We start from the raw sequence: 18,459 nt of genomic DNA, 5'->3' as shown, positions 1-18,459 counted from the left end.
CAGGAAGACTACTTAAGTCCTTGTTCACAGCATCATTCTAATATATTGTATCATCTTACATTAACCTAAGTTTATTGAACCCTGCAGCATTGTAATACTATTTTCAAATACCGTCCAGCCACCAGCTTGATGCTACTATAATGGGTCTGCTTGCCGTTTTGACCCGAAACTGCCAGGTGTGTCATATTTACAATTATTATATTCTCATTAGGTATTTCCCTTTATCATTATGTGGTTCTCTTCTTTGTCTTTTACTACAGTCTATTTCAAAATCGATGATGTCTGATAAAGGTACCGCTCTTCTGCTTTATTTTTTGCTTCCACTTGCATGCTATATGTTTTTCTAGTTCTTCACTTCCAGCTTGTATGTGTCTTTAGGTTTGAAGTGAGTCTCTTGTAGGCAACATATAGATGGGTTTATGTTTTTATCTATTTAATAACCCTTTGTCTTTTGATTGGAGCATTTAGTCCATTTAATTTAAAGTAGTTATTGATAAGTATGTATTTATTGCCATTTTATTCATTGTTTTTTTAGTTGTCTTTGGAGTTCTCTTCGTCTGTCTTCTTGTTCTCTTCCTTATGATTTCATGGCTTTCTTTAGTGTTATGTTTGGATTCCACTTTCTTTATTTTTGTGTTATCTATTAGAGGTTTTTTATTTGTAATTACCATTACCATTATATTCATATATAACATCTTATGTGTGTAACAATCCATATTAATTTGATGGTTGCTTAAGTTTGAATATGTTCAAAAAGCACTAAATTTTTATTCCCCTTCTATGTCTTTATGTATACAATGTCATATTTGACATCTTTATATTTTGTGTATCTCTTGGACTGATTTTGTAGGTATAATTGATTATTACTTTTGTGTTTTAACCTTCATACTGGCTTTATAAGTAATTGATCTACTACCTTTATTATATATTTTCTTTTACCTATGAAATTTTTTCTTTTCATAATTTTCTTACTTCTAGTTATGGCTTTTTCTTTCCACTCAAGGAATTCCCTTTAACATTTCTTGACTTATTTAGTGGTGATGAACACTTTTAACTTTTGTTTATCTAGGATACTTTTTATCTCTCCTTTTCTGAATGATAACCTTGCCGAGTAAAGTATTCTTGGTTGCAGGTTTTCTTCCTTATAGCACTTTGAATATATCATACCAACTCTCTTCTGGCCTGAAAGTTTCTGCTGAAAATCAGCCAATACCCTTATGGTGTATCCCTTGGCCATAACTTTTAATTTTTCTTGCTACTTTTAAAATTCTCTCTTTATCATTACTTTTTACCATTGTAATTATTGTGTGTCTTCATGTAGACCTGCTTGGGTTAGTCTTGTTAGGGGCTCTCTGAACCTCCTGGATCCAGCTGTTTCCTCTCTTCCTTAGGGAAGTTTTTAGCTATTATTTCTTCAAATAAGTTTTCTTCCCCCTTTCTCTCTTTTTCTTTTGGAATCCTTATGATATGATTGTTATTATCCTTGATGATATCACCATAATCCCCTTAACTTATTCTAATTTTTATTCTATCTTTTTCTTTTTTGCTGTTTGCTTGACTCCTCTCCAAGACCCTATCTTCCATCTCACTGATTCACTCTTCTTGCATCCTCTAACCTGCTGTCGATTCTCGCTAGTGTATATGTTATTTCAGTTATGGAATTCTTCATCTTTTCTTTTTCACACATAAGTCTCTTTCTTTGAATTTCTTTTCTAAGATTTTATTTAGTTATTCATGAGAGACACAGAGGGAGAGGCAGAGACACAAACAGAGGGAGAAGCAGGCTCCTCACAGGGACCCTGATGTGGGACTCAATCCCCAGACTCCAGGATCACGCCCTGAGCCAAAGGCAGATGCTCAACTGCTGAACCACCCAGGCAACCCTCTTTGTTGAATTTCTCCCTAAGTTCATCAACTCTTTTCTCAAGTCCAGTGAGTATTTTTATAACTATTACTTGGAATTCTTTATCCAGGCATATTGCATATCTCAGTTTTATTTAGTCCTTTGCTGTGATTTCATCTCATTCTTTCATTTGGAATATATTCCTCTATCTTCTCATTGTGTTTAACTCTCTGTACTTGTTTCTATGCATTAGGGAGATCAGCTATATCTACTTTTGAAAGAAGTGGCCTTGTGTGGGCCCCTAGGTGGCTTAGCTGGTTAAGTGTCTGCCTTTGGCTTAAGTCATGATCCCAGTGGTCCTGGGATCAAGATTCACATTGGGCTCCCTGCTCAGTAGGGAGCCTATTTCTCTTTCTCCCTCTGACTGTCACTCCTCCTGCTCTCTCTCTCTCTCTCTGTCAAATAAATAAGTTTTTTTAAATCTTAAAAAAAAAAAAGAAGAAGAAGAAGCTTTGTATAGAAAAGGTCCTGTGATGCCCTGTATTTCAATGCTTCCTGGTCTCTAGAACCAGGTACTTCACAGGTCTCCTATGTAGACCAAATGTGCCCTACTGCTATGGCTAAGCCACCTTTGCTTTCAGTCCAGTCAGTTGAAATGACCTGCTTCACTTGCTGTTTGCATACTGGGCAGAGTTTGGTCTCTATGCTATTGAGGGACCTGTCTGAGGCTGCAGTAGTTTCTTAGGTGGGCTGGGTTAGCAGTCAGGCTACTTGTCCACAGTTAGCTTCTCTGCCACAGTTTTGAGCACACTAAATGCAATATTTCTTCCTGTATGACCAACAAAGGCTTCCATTCGTGGGTGAGCTGGAAGTCAGACTAGACATCTGTAATTAGTCTTCCTGCCACAACTGCAGACAAACCACATGGTAGGTTTTTCTTCCTGCATGGCCAGCTAAATAGCTCTGCTACTGGAACTTGAGACATGCTGGTGTATGGGGTTATCTTCTCCCTTTCTTTAGGGTGGTGCTGTTACATGTTGGGGTTTCTTGTAGAAAGTGGTGAGGCAGGAAATGCTCTTTGGAGGGACACCTGCTGAGGTGAGTGGGTTGGACAGGGCACATCCACAAGAAATGCTGAAATGGGATGTGTGGTACTACCAAGATAGATGAAGAGCATTAGGAGCAGCCCCGGTGGCTCAGTGGTTTAGCACCGCCTTCAGCCCAGGGTGGGATCCTGGGGACCCGGGATCGAGTCCCACATCAGGCTCCCTGCATGGAGCCTACTTCTCTCTCTGCCTGTATCTCTGCCTCTCTTTCTCTATGTCTCTCATAAGTAAATAAATAAAGTCTTTTAAAAAAATGAAGAGCATTAGCCTGGTTCCCACAATTGTCTAGGTATGTAGGCTGCAGAGGGGAAGAAAAATGTTGTTCACCAAGAATTTTTTATTGAAGAAATCTCCTGAAGATTCCTCCCACTTCCAGGGCATGTTCTGAGATCAGCAAATAACTCTTTTTCATCTATACTCTGGGTGCTTTTCAATATGCTGCTTCTTTGCTGTGTCCCAGACTGTTATTTAAAATCCCGGCTCTTTAAGGTTAAGGACTCAGTATCCATTTTCCCTCCTATTCTGCCAGAGTTAAATTACCTGGCATTAAGCCCCACAAATTTTCAAAGCTCCTGAAGTTAAACCCTACTGGTTTTCAAAGCCAGATTTTATAGGGACTCATCTTCACCATGTGGATCCCCAGGGCCTGAGATCCCTGGTGTAGAATCTGATCCTCTCACTTCTCAGTGCTTCTCGTATCCCTCCTGTTTTTGGTTAGTCTCTCCAGAGGTTTGCTTCCCAACAGTGTTTCCACCCCTCCTACACTTTTCAATGTGGCCTCCTCTCTATGATTAACTGTGGAAGGTCTCTTCTGCCCATCTTCAAGTTGTTTCCATGGTTAGTTGCACAGATGTAGCTGTTACCTTAGTGTGTCCATAAAATGAGATGAGCTTTAAGATCATCCTACTCTTCCATCTTCCTGACCCCTCTCTCCTTTGCCCATGTTTTAAATCAGGTCATTTCTTTATCATTGTTGTGTTTTATAATATTTCTATATATTCTTGATATTAATTCCTTCTCAGACACATGATATGTAAATATTTTGTCTCTGCTGCATTTTTACTCTGTTGATAATGCCTTTTTAAAAATTTATTATTGTGGTATAACTGACTTACAATGTTATGTTAGTTTCAGGTGTGCAACATAGTAATTCAAATATTCTGTATATTACTCAGTGCTTACCACAATAAGTGTAGCTCTCATCTATCACCATACAATGTTATTACAATGTTATTACAATGTTATTGACTATATTCCTTATGCTGAACTTTACATCTCTATGACATATTTATTTTATCACTGGAACTTTGTCCTCTTAATCCCCTTCATTTATTTCACCCATCCTCACACCTACCTTCCCTCTGGCAACCACTATTTTGTTCTCTGCATTTAAGAGGCTGGGGTGTTTGCTTGTTTGTTCATTTGTTTTGTTTTTTAGATCCCCCAAATAAGTGAAATCATATGGTATTTATCTTTCTCTGTCTGATTATTTTACTCTCTAGATCCATCCATGTTGTTGCAAATGCAAGATCTCACCCTTTTATTTTGGGTAATATTATAGTGTGTGTGTGTGTGTATCGTATCTTATTTATGCACTATCAGTGAACACTTGGGTTACTTTTATATTGGTTTTTGTAAATAATGCTACAATAAGCATAGGGGTGCATATATCTTTTCAAATTGGTGTTTTTTTTCCTTGCAAAAAAGTGGAATTTCTGGATCATATGGTAGTTCTATTTTTACTTTTTGAGAAACCTCTATATGGTTTTCCACAGTGGCTGCACTAGCTTCCCACCAAACAGTGCACAAGAGTTCCTTTCCTCTACACTCTCACCAATACTTATTGTTTCTTGTCTTTTTTATTTTAGCCATTCTGACAGGTGTGAGGTGACATCTCTTTATGATTCTGATTTGCATTTCCCTGATGATAAGTGATGTTGAGCATCTTTTCACGTGTCTGTTGGCCATCTGTATGTGCTCTTTGAAACAATCTCTATTCAGGTCATCTGTTTATCTGTCTATCTATCTATCTATCTATCTATCTATTTTTAAACTCAATTAGCCAACATATAGTACATCATTAATCACAAATGTAGTATTCAGTAATTTATCAGTTGCATATAACACTCAGTGCTCATCACATCATGTGCATTCCTTAATGCTCATCACCCAGTTACCCCATGCCCCTTCCCACCTCCCCTCAAATCTATTTATTTTTTAATCTGATTTTGTGTGTGTGCATATGTATATTTTGAGTTACATAAGTTCTTTATGTATTTTCAATACTAAACACTTGTTAGATATGTCATTTGCAAATATCTTCTCCCATTCACTAAATTGCCATTTACTTGTGTTGATGGCTTCCTTTGCTGTGCAGAAGTTTTTTATTTTAGTTTAGTCCCAATAATTTATTTTTGCTTTCTTTTTCTTGGACTCAGAAAATATATCCACAAATATGTTGCTAAGACTAATGTCCAAGGGATGACTGCCTCTTTTATTTTAGGAATTTTATGGTTTCAGGTCTCACATTTAGGTTTTTTATCCATTTTGTTTATTTTTGTGTATGGCATAAGAAAGTGATCCAGTTGCATTCTTTTGTATATGGCTGTCCAGTCTTCCCAACAATTCTGAAAAGACAAAATATTGTGTATTCTTGCCTCTTTTATTGTAGGTTAGTTGATCATATAAGTGTATGTTTATTTCTGGGATCTCTGGAGGACATTATGCTAAGTGAAATAAGCCAGACAGAGAAAGATAAATACTGCATGATTTCACTTCTCTGTGGGGTGACTGGGTGGCGGGCACTGAGGGGGGCACTTGACGGGATGAGCACTGGGTGTTATTCTGTATGTTAGTAAATTGAACACCAATAAAAAAAATAAATTAAAAAATAAAACAAATAAAATAAAAAAAAATAAAAAAAAAGTTGAATTCACAGTAATAAAGAATAGAATGGTGGTTATTAAGTGCAAAGAGGTGGAGAAAGTAGGAAATGTTTATCAAAGGATACAAACTTTCAGTTATGAGTCAGTTTGGGAGACTTCTTGGTTTCCACAAGTACTGCATGATGACTATATTTAATAATATATTGCAAATTTGAAATTTGATGAGAGAATAAATCTCAGATGTTCTTATCACAAAAAAAGCATGTACAGTAGATACATTAATTTGCTTGATTATGGTAATCATTTTACAATTATACATATGCATATATCAAAACACCATGTTCTATACCTTAAACATATAATTTTTATTTGTCAGTTATATTTCAAAAAAGCTGGAAAATAAGATAAAAAGAAAATAAATGGACTAAATATAATCCATTTGCCACCTTTTTAAAGATTTTATTTATTTATTCATGAGAGACACGGAGAGAGACACAGAGACATAGGCAGAGGGAGAGGCAGGCTTCTTGCAAGGAGCCTGGTGTGGGACTTGATCCCAGGACCCTGGGATCACAACCTGAGCCAAAAGCAGATGCTTAACTGCTGAGCCACCCTGGCATCACCATTTGCCATTTTTAAGAGAATTTATGATGTTTGTGCCTTTTATAAAGGTATTTGAAAAATATCAGTGCTATCTCTAGGTACTAGGAATATTTTGCCTTTGCACTTATTTATATTCTCCAGTGTTTTCCTAATAGAAATTTATTACCATTAAATAAAATATAAAGACAAAAAACTTAAAAATGAAAGAGAAAAATATTTAATCATTATATTTTAAAAGCAAAGGGGAATTTTGAGAGTCCCCCTTAAAATTTCCTGCAGAGCTGGTTTGGAGGTCACATATTCTTTCAGTTCCTGCCTGTCTTGGAAGCTCTTTATCTCTCCTTCCATTCTGAATGAGAGCCTTGCTGGATAAAGTATTCTTGGTTGCATGTTTTTCTCATTTAGGACCCTGAATATATCCTGCCAGCCCTTTCTGGCCTGCCAGGTCTCTGTGGAGAGGTCTGCTGTTACCCTAATACTTCTTATGCTGAGTGAAATAAGTCAATCGGAGAAGGACAAACATTATATGGTCTTACTCATTTGGGGAGTATGAAAAAAACAGTGAAAGGGAATAGAAGGGAAGGGAGAAGAAATGGGTAGGAAATATCAGAAAGGGAGACAGAACATGAAGACTCCTAACTCTGGGAAACGAACTAGGGGTGGTGGAAGGGGAGGAGGGCAGGAGGTGGGGGTGAATGGGTGCCGGGCACTGAGGGGGGCACTTGATGGGATGAGCACTGGGTGTTACTCTGTATGTTGGCAAATTGAACACCAATAAAAAATAAATTTATTATTTAAAAAAAATCATAATAGTCCTCAAACTTTTAGCATCAAACAATAAACATGCTGCAAGAATACCTTAAAGTAGATTTTTAAATATGTATTTAATGTATTTTTAAGGTACAGAAGTCATATCAATCTACCTATTGCTTTTGATTGTCATAGTTCAGAATTTATTAATGTTCTTTTTCATACAAATGCTAACGGGAAGAGTATTGAAAATATTTTGATAATCCTGTGATTTAGAAAAAATACACCTTTTAAATCATATATTTTCTACTATGGGTTTTACCACTTTGACCAATAATTAATCTTTCCTCTCAATATACTGTGATACATTGTTTCTTCCATTTTTCTTCTTACAATTTTTCTCCTTAAATTATAATTACTCATATATATCTCTTCATCTCTTTCAAGTATCCACACACATGGAGCCAGTTTTAGAAAGAGGCAGTATATCTGAACAAAACAAAACTAAACAAAACTCTATAAATTTCCCCATCATTTCACAAAACAAAGAACATTTTAGCCCCCAATGGATAGTCATTATCTTTGATTTAGAGGTAAGTTTTAAATAAGTTCAGTTTATGAAACATACAGTGTATTGTAATTGCTTTTCTCATATTGTCTCAGAGTGATATAAACTTTCCTATGGATTTTCAGCAGCCCTCTGTTTTACTGAGACCCACTGTTATCATGCTGCCTCTATACAGTATACCTTATAACCAATGAGAAAGATCAAGGATTCTTCCAAATCTGGAACTTTGTGTGACTTTCCCTAAATAAAACAGATTGAGGCTATACTCAAAATGAAATGTTTTGTGCTTTTTGTTGTTTATGTGTGTTTGTAGGGTCAATAACCTGGCAGATTCCCAAATGGATATTCAGGCTACCCACTTCCCTTTCTTGAAGGACCAAAAAATGGGACAAGATATGAAGTGGAATATGAATATGCCCAGATATCATGAGACATCTGTTTATTCTAGATTGAATGAAATGGCTAACATTAAATTTAATACTGGGGTGAGCAAAGTATGTTTGGTTTGGGTATAATATGTACATTTTGTTTAATATTTGAACTTAAAGGTGTTTGGAGTTTAGACATAGAAGATCCAGACAGATATGAACAAATGTGTGTTACAACCCCATTAATCTCCTGAAGCAGGAGAAATGGGTTCTGGATAAAGGTCATAGCTGCTAATTTCACTATTGTTAATTCCCAGAATCACTTTGAAAAGTTCTCATTTATTTTCTTATAAATTTCTCCTTTGTTCAGTTCCAAGACAAGACCCAAAGTTATGACTGTTATAATCAGAAGATATTCACTGACCAGGTTAGGGGCATTTTCTCACGATGAACCAAAGTTTGTATATCAAAACTTAGCAAAGCATAATAGTTATATACAAATTTTATGGGGATATTTCCCTCTAAAATTGACAAATAGACTATGGTTTAATATTAAATAAAATAAATTAATATAATTTTGTTTTTCTGATCAGAAGGACTCTAAGTATATTGATGAATAAAATAGTCTTGATAAGATTTTCAATGTAGTTAGATCAGAAACTACATATTAATCCTTTCCTTTAATACCTTGCACAAATAAAATTTTATGCCATCTTATTTTCTTGGGCTTAAGGATATATTTGTATATATGTGTATATCTGTGTGATAAAAATTTGGAGCATTTATATTAATGGATTTCACTATTAATTTCCTACTTGGGTCACCACCCATCATAATGCTTCTCCTATGTTTCTCTCCTCTTTTTAGTTTCCACTTTACTGTCAGCAATTTCATTCCATGTTTATAAAGAGAGCACTATTCACTTGGCGCAATTGGAAGTTGATGTTGCTACAGATATCAGTAATTTTGGTATTCACTACGTATCTCTTATTAACTGTACAGTTCCATTATGACCTACCCACCAGAGAACTGGACTTGAGTCAATATGGTCGAACAATTGTGCCTTACTCAATTTCAGGGAATTCTGATTTGGCTTTGAATCTCATAAATAATATTAAGATTTTTCTAAAACGTAAGAATCAAGAACTTTGGGAAGTGCCAGGTAAGACCCATAGGGAAAAAAAAAAAAAGAGACTGCTGCTATATGAAGACCCATTCATATTATTTACAAAGAAAGCATTTAACTATGCTATTTAGTCACCTATTTCTTTCTTTTCCTACTAATTACCAGTATTTTAGAGGCAGTTAAATTGGGGGGTGGGAGGGTAATGAGGGGGAAAGGATACTTCAATACAACTTGCCACAAAAGTTAACAATTAATGGAGGCATTTGGAGATAGATTGTCTTTTAGCTAATTGCATAACCTTTCAGAGGATGAGTTAAAGAGCCAAAATACTGTATCGCTGTGAAATTAGCATAGAATTTTTATTCTGATCAAGATACAGAAATATTTCTCTAAGCTCTCAAGGCGAAATGTTGATTCCAAGATCTGAAGTTTGCCCTTCAGTCTACTATGTTCATCTTTTAAAAATAGATGGCAGAAGACTTAATAGATTGGCTCCTCAAAACTAATTTTTAGAAGGTAGTATAAATAATTTAATTTGTTCATTGCCTACTTTTGGTAAAAAAAAAAAAACCATACTAAATACTATCTCTGCATTATCTTTCTTAATGATAAAAGCAACCCTTTTATGTAGGTTATTATCTATTCCTTTGTAGCAAATTACCCCAAAACCTAGTGAATGGAAAATTCGAATTTTTTGGTATGCTGGAATGAACTCCTTCTCTCACAAAAGCAACAAAAATACTTGGAAAACAATTTAATAAATCAGCCAATTAAGAACACTGGAAGTTAACCAAAAGTACAGAACAAACTAAAAGGATTCTATTTAAAAAAAAAAAAAAAAAAAAAACCTGGGCAGCCCGGGCGGCTCAGCGGTTTAGTGCTGCCTTCAGCGCAGGGTCTGATCCTGGAGACCCGGAATCGAGTCCCGCGTCAGGCTTCCTGCGTGGCGCCTGCTTCTCCCTCTGCCTGTGTTTCTGCCTCTCTCTCTGTGTGTGTCTCTCTCATTAATTAATAAATAAAATATTTAAAAAAAAACCTACCAAACCTCTATAAAAACAGTAAAGTCCGTGGCATTTTAACTTAGAACTATTTCTATCACTTTCCTTCCTCAGCTCAGTGAAATGGTAGCCATGAAAAGCCTTAAAATTAGTTGAAAAAAAACTGATCTATATAGAGCTATATTAAAACCCCCATCCCTAGCTCACTGTCAATAATTTAAAATAGCAGGTCTCTGAAAAATTCCATTCCCAGGGGATTGTTCCTATTGCACAGGGCTCAGCTTTCTGGAGAAAAAAAAAAAAAAAAACCTATCCCCCAGGGCATTAATAAATACAGCAGCAATCTACTGGTAACATCATCATCACAGTTGGCTAAGGCTGTGATTTCAGTTGAGCCAAACAAGAACGGGGCAAAAATTAATTTTAAAGGAATACCTGGAGAGCTAGATAACCAAAGTGAACTTTGAAAAGTTCTGAATAAATTTCAGAATAGTAGTGTGTATGACCATAAATGACCTAGGAAAAAAGACTCCAGTCAGAAACCTCTAGTTAATGTTGAGACCCTGCCAAGCAAGAAGTAAAAGTTGAGGCTGACTTGTAAACTTCCTTAAATTTGAAAGGTGTGCCTTCATACACAGATCCCTTTGGCAAAGAATGGAAGATTTACTGGTTCTAGGCACTTAAATCTTTTAGCCGATTACTAAATTATGCTGACCCAGGGGTGAATCCTAGGAACCAGTTTTAAAAATGAAAGCCAAAATTTTTTAAGCCTTTCAGAGAAATAAGTGGCTGCACATGTAGATACCGAATCTATGGAATTAATCCATATAAGTCACTACCAAATGAACAGCAACAAGTTAAAAAAAATTAAAAGGCAGTAACAGCAAGCAAGGGATGAGGAGGTGAGTTCAGATATCAAAGTTGTTACACTATTTATCTTAAATGTTCAGTTTCCACAATAATAGTAACAGAGAAAGGAATTATGGGCTGAATTGTATCCCTTCAAAATTCATTAATGAAGTCGTACCCCCAGTACCTCAGAATGCAACTATATTTGGATATAATTTTTTAAAGGTATTTATTTATTTATTTATTTATTTATTTATTTATTTATTTATTTATGAGAGACACAGAAAGAGTAAGAGACATAGGCAGGGGGAAAAGCAGGCTCCCAACAGGGGGCCTGATGCAAGACTCGATCCTGACACCCCAGGATCTACCGTGAGCTGAAGGCAGATGCTTAACCACTGAGCAACCCAGGTGTCCCTGGGTGGGATATAACTTCTTTAAAGAAGTAATTAAGTATAAAACTTATTTAGGTCATTAGGGTCGCCCCTAATCCAATATGACTGGTATCCTTGTAAGAAAAGATTAGGGCACATTCATACTCAGAGGAAAGACCATGTGAAGATACAATGAGAAGACAGCCATCTGCAAACCAAAGAGAAAAGGCCTTCAGAAGAAACAAACCCTGCTGACAAGCTTGACTTGCATTTCTAGCCTCTAGAATTATGGGCAGATAAATTTCTGTTATTTAAGCTACCCATTCTGTGGTACTTTCTTATGGAAATCCCAGAAAACTAATACAGAAACAACCATATGGCCCAAACATTGTGGGGGAAGGGATGAAGCCAGTAGATATCCTTGAGGGAGGCCAGATGTTGAACTTAATAGAGAAAGACTTTATTTTTTTAAAAAATAAATTTATTTTTTATTGGTGTTCAATTTACCAACATACAGAATAACACCCAGTGCTCATCCCGTCAAGTGCCCCCCTCAGTGGCTGTCACCCATTCACCCTCATCCCCCACCCTCCTCCCCTTCCACCACCCCTAGTTCATTTCCCAGAGTTAGGAGTCTTTATGTTCTGTCTCCCTTTCTGATATTCCACACATTTCTTCTCCCTTCCCTTATATTCCCTTTCACTATTATTTATATTCTCCAAATGAATGAGAACATACACTGTTTGTCCTTCTCTGATTGACTTACTTCACTCAGCATAATACCTTCCAGTTCCATCCATGTTGAAGCAAATGGTGGGTATTTGTCGTTTCTAATGGCTGAGTAATATTCCATTGTATACATAAACCACATCTTCTTTATCCATTCATCTTTCGATGGACACCAAGGCTCCTTCCACAGTTTGGCTATTGTGGACATTGCTGCTAGAAACATCGGGGTGCAGGTGTCCCGGCATTTCATTGCATCTGAATCTTTGGGGTAAATCCCCAACAGTGCAATTGCTGGGTCATAGGGCAGGTCTATTTTTAACTCTTTGAGGAACCTCCACACAGTTTTCCAGAGTGGCTGCACCAGTTCACATTCCCACCAACAGTGTAAGAGGGTTCCCTTTTCTCCGCATCCTCTCAAACATTTGTTGTTTCCTGCCTTGTTAGTTTTCCCCATTCTCACTGGTGTGAGATGGTATCTCATTGTGGTTTTGATTTGTATTTCCCTGATGGCAAGTGATGCAGAGCATTTTCTCATGTGCATGTTGGCCATGTCTATGTCTTCCTCTGTGAGATTTCATGTCTTTTGCCCATTTCATGATTGGATTGTTTGTTTCTTTGGTGTTGAGTTTAAGAAGTTCTTTATAGATCTTGGAAACTAGCCCTTTATCTGATACGTCATTTGCAAATATCTTCTCCCATTCTGTAGGTTGTCTTTTAGTTTTGTTGACTGTATCCTTTGCTGTGCAAAAGCATCTTACCTTGATGAAGTCCCAATAGTTCATTTTTGCTTTTGTTTCTTTTGCCTTCGTGGATGTATCTTGCAAGAAGTTACTATGGCTGAGTTCAAAAAGGGTGTTGCCTGTGTTCTTCTCTAGGATTTTGATGGAATCTTGTCTCACATTTAGATCTTTCATCCATTTTGAGTTTATCTTTGTAGACAAAGACTTTAAATCAGCTATTACAAATATTTTCAAAATACTAAAGGAAATATATGTTTAAAGTATTAAAAGTATAGTAACTATGTCTCCACAAAAAGAATATTGATAAAGAAACTAATTTTTTTTAAAAACAGAGATTTTGTAGTTGAAAAGCATAACTGAGAATGGGAAAAAAGGTGGAAGGAAGATGGCGGAGTAGGAGGACTCCATCCACATTTTCAGTAACAGCAAGCAAGGGATGGGGAGGGGATATCAAAGTTGTTACTCTATTGTCCACATCCGAGTCAACAAACCAGAGAGTGATCCAAAGACTGGCAGAACAAACTACAACTAACTAAATATAGAGAAATTGCAGCTGAAGGGTTAGGAAGATCAGAAAGGCAGCAGGAGGCTGCCTGCAATAAGGAGGGAGCTGCAAGAGCAGAGAGGGCAGAGAACAAGACCCTCACAGCACAGAGCTCACATGGGGAAGACAAAGTACTGGAAGTCCTAGCCACAGCAGTCAGACAATGAAAAGAAATAAAAGACAAAATACCATATGATTTCACTCATGTTTGGAATTTAAGAAACAAAACAAACAAGCAAAGGGGAAAAAATAGAAGAGAAATCAAGAAGAAACAGACTCTTAATCATAGAGAACAAACTGATGGTTACCATAGGGGTGGTGTATGGGGGATGGACTAAATAGGTGATGGCAATTAAGGAGTTCATCTACCATGATGAGTACTGGGTAGCATATGGAAGTGTTGAGTTACTATATTGTACATTTGAAGCTAATATTACACTGTATGTTAACTAATTGGAGTTATAACTAAAAGTGCTTAAATTTTTTTTAAAAAATAGGAAAAGAAAAGCATGACTGAAATTAAAAGTTCACCAGAGGAGTTCAGCAACAGATTTGAATTGTCAGAAAAATGAGTCAGCTATATTGAAGGTGGATTTGTAGAGATTATACAGAAAGAAGAAAAATGGGGGGGGGGGGGACAAATTCTGATAAACATGGAATAATAGCAAGCATGCCAATATATAAATAATGGGAGTACCAGAAGGTGAGGAGAATGATAAAAGGGGGAAAATGAAGAAATAATGGCTAAAACTTCTCAAATTTGGCAAAAAAAAAATCCACCATTAAAAAATACTAAAGAGACTTCTTCAGACTGAAATAAAAGGACACTAGTAACTTCAATCCATACAAAGAAATATGAGCATTGGGAAAGATAATTACATAGGTAAATATGAAAGAAGTATAGACATATTAACTCTTTTTGTCTAACACATTTAAAAAGACAATATCAGAAAGGGAGACAGAACATGAAAGACTCCTAACTCTGGGAAACGAACTAGGGGTGGTTGAAGGGGAGGTGGGGAGGTGGGGGGGTGGTGGGTGTGACTGGGTGATGGGCACTGAGGTGACAGGATGAGCACTGGGTGTTATTCTATATGTTGGCAAATTGAACACCAATAAAAAATAAATTTATAAAAATAAAAAAAATTTAAAAAGACAATTGCATAAAAGAATAGTTATGAAACTGTGTTAATGGACTTATAATATACAAAAGTGTAATTTTTACTATGATAATAGCACGAAGGGGGAGGAGGGAAGGGAACTATGTTGGAACAAAATTTCTGTACACTATCGGAAGTATGTTGGTGTTTACCTGAACTAATTAAATTGTAATTCCCCAGAGCAACCACTGAGAAAATAAACTTTAAAAAAACAGTAAGTAGTGAAAGGGATTGATTATAAGGGAAAGGAGGGGAACTGAGTGGGAAAAATTAGAGAGGGAGAGGAGAGACCCCTAACTCTGGGAAACAAACAAAGGGTTGCAGAAGGGGAGGTGGGCAGGGGGTTGGGATAACTGGGAGACGGGCATTGAGGAGGGCACTTGATGGGATGAGCACTGGGTATTATACCATATGTTGGCAAATTGAATTTAAATAAAAACAAATGAAAAGATAAATTAAAATAAAAATGAATAAATCAAAAAAACAGTAAAACAACAAAGGAATTTCATTGGTATAATACAAAATACATTTAACATAAAATGGCAGTTGTAGAGATTGGAACAAAAAAGGAGATAAGACATAGAAAATAAATAGCAAGGGTGCATAGGTGGCTCAGTCAGTCGAGCATCTGCCTTCAGCTCAGGTCATAATCCCAGGGTCCTGGGACCAAGCCCCGCATTGGGCTCCCTGCTCAGTGAGGAGTCTGCCTCACCCTCTCCCTCTGCCTCTGTGTTCTCTCTCTCTCTCTCTCTCTCTCTAATAAATAAATAAATCTTTTTAAAAATAAATAGCAAAATGACAATATAAGTCCTAGCAAATCAATAATTACATTAAATATAAATGGAGTAAACACTCCAAAAAAAAGGCAGAGCTTTCCAAACTGGAATTTTATAAATCCAACTTAGGTGAAATGAACACAATCCTATAGGAGGAAAACACAAATTACTGCGACTCATAGTAGCAGTGAAAAGAAGACAGGGAATGCCTAGGTGGCTCAGTTGGTTAAGCATCTGCCTTTGGCTCAGGTCATGATCCCAGGATTCTGGGATTGAGCCCCATGTTGGGCTCCCTGCTCAGCCGAGAGCCTACTTCTCCCTCTGCCCGCCCACCCCCGCTCATTCTCTTTCTCTCGCTCCCAAATAAATACACAGAAACTTTTTTAAAAAAATCAGACTGAATATTATTAGGATAGCAGTTCTTTCTAAAGTGATCCTATAGATTCAATGCAATTCTTATCAAAATACCAAAAGACTTTGGAGAAATGGCAAACCAATTTTAAAATGTGTATTAAAATGCAAATTACCTAGAATAACCAAAATAACTTTGAAAAAAGAATAAGCCATGCTTGTTTTAGGCAAGAGTAAAGCAAGAAATTCTTAGTAACTTACTGTTTTTTTCAAGTTATAGACTATATGTGAGATTATTGTAGGGATTAGTGATGGAGTGGAATTCTTGAGGAGTAACAAAGATTTGAAATAACCATTGTGGGAGGCTGGAAAGGGAAAAGATACAAGGAAAAATATTTTTGTTTTTCCTCTCCAACTTAAGTAGTAGGTTATTTATTACATGTTGACCCACTGACAAATTTCTTTATTTTAGGTAAAGTAACAAAATATCTAATGGAAAACAAAGAGTTTCGTGACTTCTCCATTACTGCACTTTCCATTGAGGTTGAGGAAAACAAAACAATACTTACTGTTTTATTCAATAATGAGGCATACCATTCAGCTGCAACATCATTGGCAGTGTTAGACAACGTTCTTTTTATGTCACTTTCTGGCCCCAATGCTTCCATTAAAGTTGCCAACAAGCCTCAACCTCTCCCTCTTCATGGCTCTCACATAATGTATGTATGACTTTCCTTTTACTAGAATTGAGCCTTAATATTTCGCTTGCTAGCTGGCCATATATACTTGAAAATAGCTACTAAAATCATTTTCTACTTATATGTCATAATTTCTTTTATCATTTATTTCATCCTCTGTAGGCCTAAAAATGGATTGCAAATAGTAATATGCTTGGCTTTCAGCCTGGCTGTTTTGATTGGTACCTTTTGCCTTCAGACAGTGACTGAGAGAACAACTAGGGGAAAGCACATCCAATTTGTGAGTGGGGTCTCTGTACTTACTTACTGGCTCTCTGCTCTTCTGTGGGATCTCATCTACTTCTCCATTTTCTGCTGCTTACTCCTGGTGAGTGTTACTGATGTTGCATGAAGGTTTATTGTACAATGTCACCCACAGGAAATTCCTATTCAACGATTTGTGTCCCAAAATAAAACTTGTAAAGAAATTTGGAACTACTTTGGTTTATTATGCCAGAGAATATATTGTGGAAACCTCATTATAGAAATGTTCTCCCTCATATTTTTTCAGTTGGGGAGAACATATTTCTTTGAAAAGTATTTCTTGAATTGTCTTCCCATGTGATTGCTCAGCATTATGCATGGTCCAAAAACTACTCTAAAGAAATGAGGGCTATTACTTGTCACTTGTCCCTTATTTTTATTCCTCACTATGTCCCTTCTACTCATATAGATAAGCAATTGTGCACTAATTCCCAATGCTGAATCCTCTGGTTGGAAATTGGACAGCATCACACAGTTTATAATTGTGGCTTAAATGAAACTTCCTGTTACTATTCACCAGCAGCACCACCACCCCACTCCCATTCCACCACTTTCATACCGCAAATCCAAGCTCGCTGGGTCAGCAAAACAGATGTAGTTTTTACTTGGACACCCAATTTTAGACATTGAGGATGTGGTATAAAGAGCAAGCAAGGATGGTATAACATCTTTTAATGTAATTATTTTGCTCATTAGTGAACTTTGCAACTTCTTTTGTTTTAGATGCATATTTGAGGGAGAAGGAGAGGTAAAGCTATATAGTTTCTAGGGGTAAGCACATGGATAAAAGAGATAAAGTTCTGGGGTGCCTGCATAGCTCAGTTAAGCATCTGCCTTCAACTCAGGTCATGTTCCCTAGGTCCTGGAATAGAGCCTCACCTTGGACTCCCTGCTCAGTGGGGAGCCCACTTCTCCCTCTCTCTCTGCCTCTCCACACCCCACACACACTCACTTGTGTGCGCCCTCTCTCTCTCTCTCAAATAAATGAAGAAAATCTTAAAAAACAAAACAGATAAAGTTCCTTTCTGTACAAGAGGTACTGGGGAAGAAGTAGTTTACTTCAGGTTGATAAACTAAGGCCTTTATTTTTAATGGGTAAAGTGATTGAAGTAATGAATAGTTCTGTGCTTTAATGAAGGCAGGGCTTGCTATTTTATAAATTTTCTGGCTTGACTTCTTATTGCTCAATGTCCTTCACCCTGCACTTAACCTCTGCACTCTGTGTCTCAGGGAGTGTTCACATACTGCAGAATGGATGCATTTGTTGCAAATTACAACTTTCTGGATACAATGATGATCCTTATGCTATATGGTTGGTCTGCTGTACCTCTCATGTATCTTGGAAGCTTCCTGTTTTCTAGTAGTACTGCTGCCTACATCAAGCTCACCCTCTTTAACTACTTTTCAACTATTTTCAGTATCAGCATTTACATCATAAGACAGCACTATGGTAAGAACTTCACACAATTTGCCCTTTCTCTAGGAAATATGTTAGATAAATAAGGATGAAAGAGCTTGAGGATAAAAATATTAATTGCTAAGCATTTACTTTATAATAATCTGAAAACCTGTGCTTTTTGAAAATCAGCAAATATTTATCAAATGAGTATGTGAGAAAGAGTTTGAATAAGAGAAGGAGGAAGAGAGGAAATGGGGAAGAGAAAGGAAGAAAGAGAAAGAATTTAAGC

At 36.6% G+C, this 18,459-nt stretch overlaps 1 protein-coding gene across 6 annotated transcripts in view; it reads left to right on the top strand.

The window, feature by feature from the left end:
* The window catches only part of LOC479816 (ATP-binding cassette sub-family A member 3-like), a 195,459-nt gene that overhangs the window by 123,076 nt on the left and 53,924 nt on the right, over positions 1-18,459 (top strand). For 4 of the 6 annotated variants that reach the window (XR_005360838.1, XR_005360837.1, XR_005360836.1 and 1 more), the window contains 5 exons: positions 8,069-8,249; positions 8,991-9,285; positions 16,243-16,489; positions 16,631-16,835; positions 18,002-18,221. Coding sequence is in view for 1 of the 6 variants with exons in the window: in XM_038540129.1 (XP_038396057.1) it covers positions 8,069-8,240; positions 8,991-9,285; positions 16,243-16,489; positions 16,631-16,835; positions 18,002-18,221 (1,139 nt within the window). In the remaining 5 variants the exon portion in view is untranslated. The remainder of the gene's footprint in view (positions 1-8,068; positions 8,250-8,990; positions 9,286-16,242; positions 16,490-16,630; positions 16,836-18,001; positions 18,222-18,459) is intronic. The other 2 variants (XR_005360840.1, XM_038540129.1) reach the window with 1 other exon arrangement.

This window comes from Canis lupus, chromosome 6, assembly GCF_011100685.1.
Source record: "Canis lupus familiaris isolate Mischka breed German Shepherd chromosome 6, alternate assembly UU_Cfam_GSD_1.0, whole genome shotgun sequence".
In the NCBI taxonomy this organism is placed as follows: domain Eukaryota; kingdom Metazoa; phylum Chordata; class Mammalia; order Carnivora; family Canidae; genus Canis; species Canis lupus.
Note: the sequence above shows the minus strand (reverse complement) of the source record. Positions and strands in the feature narration are given on the sequence as shown.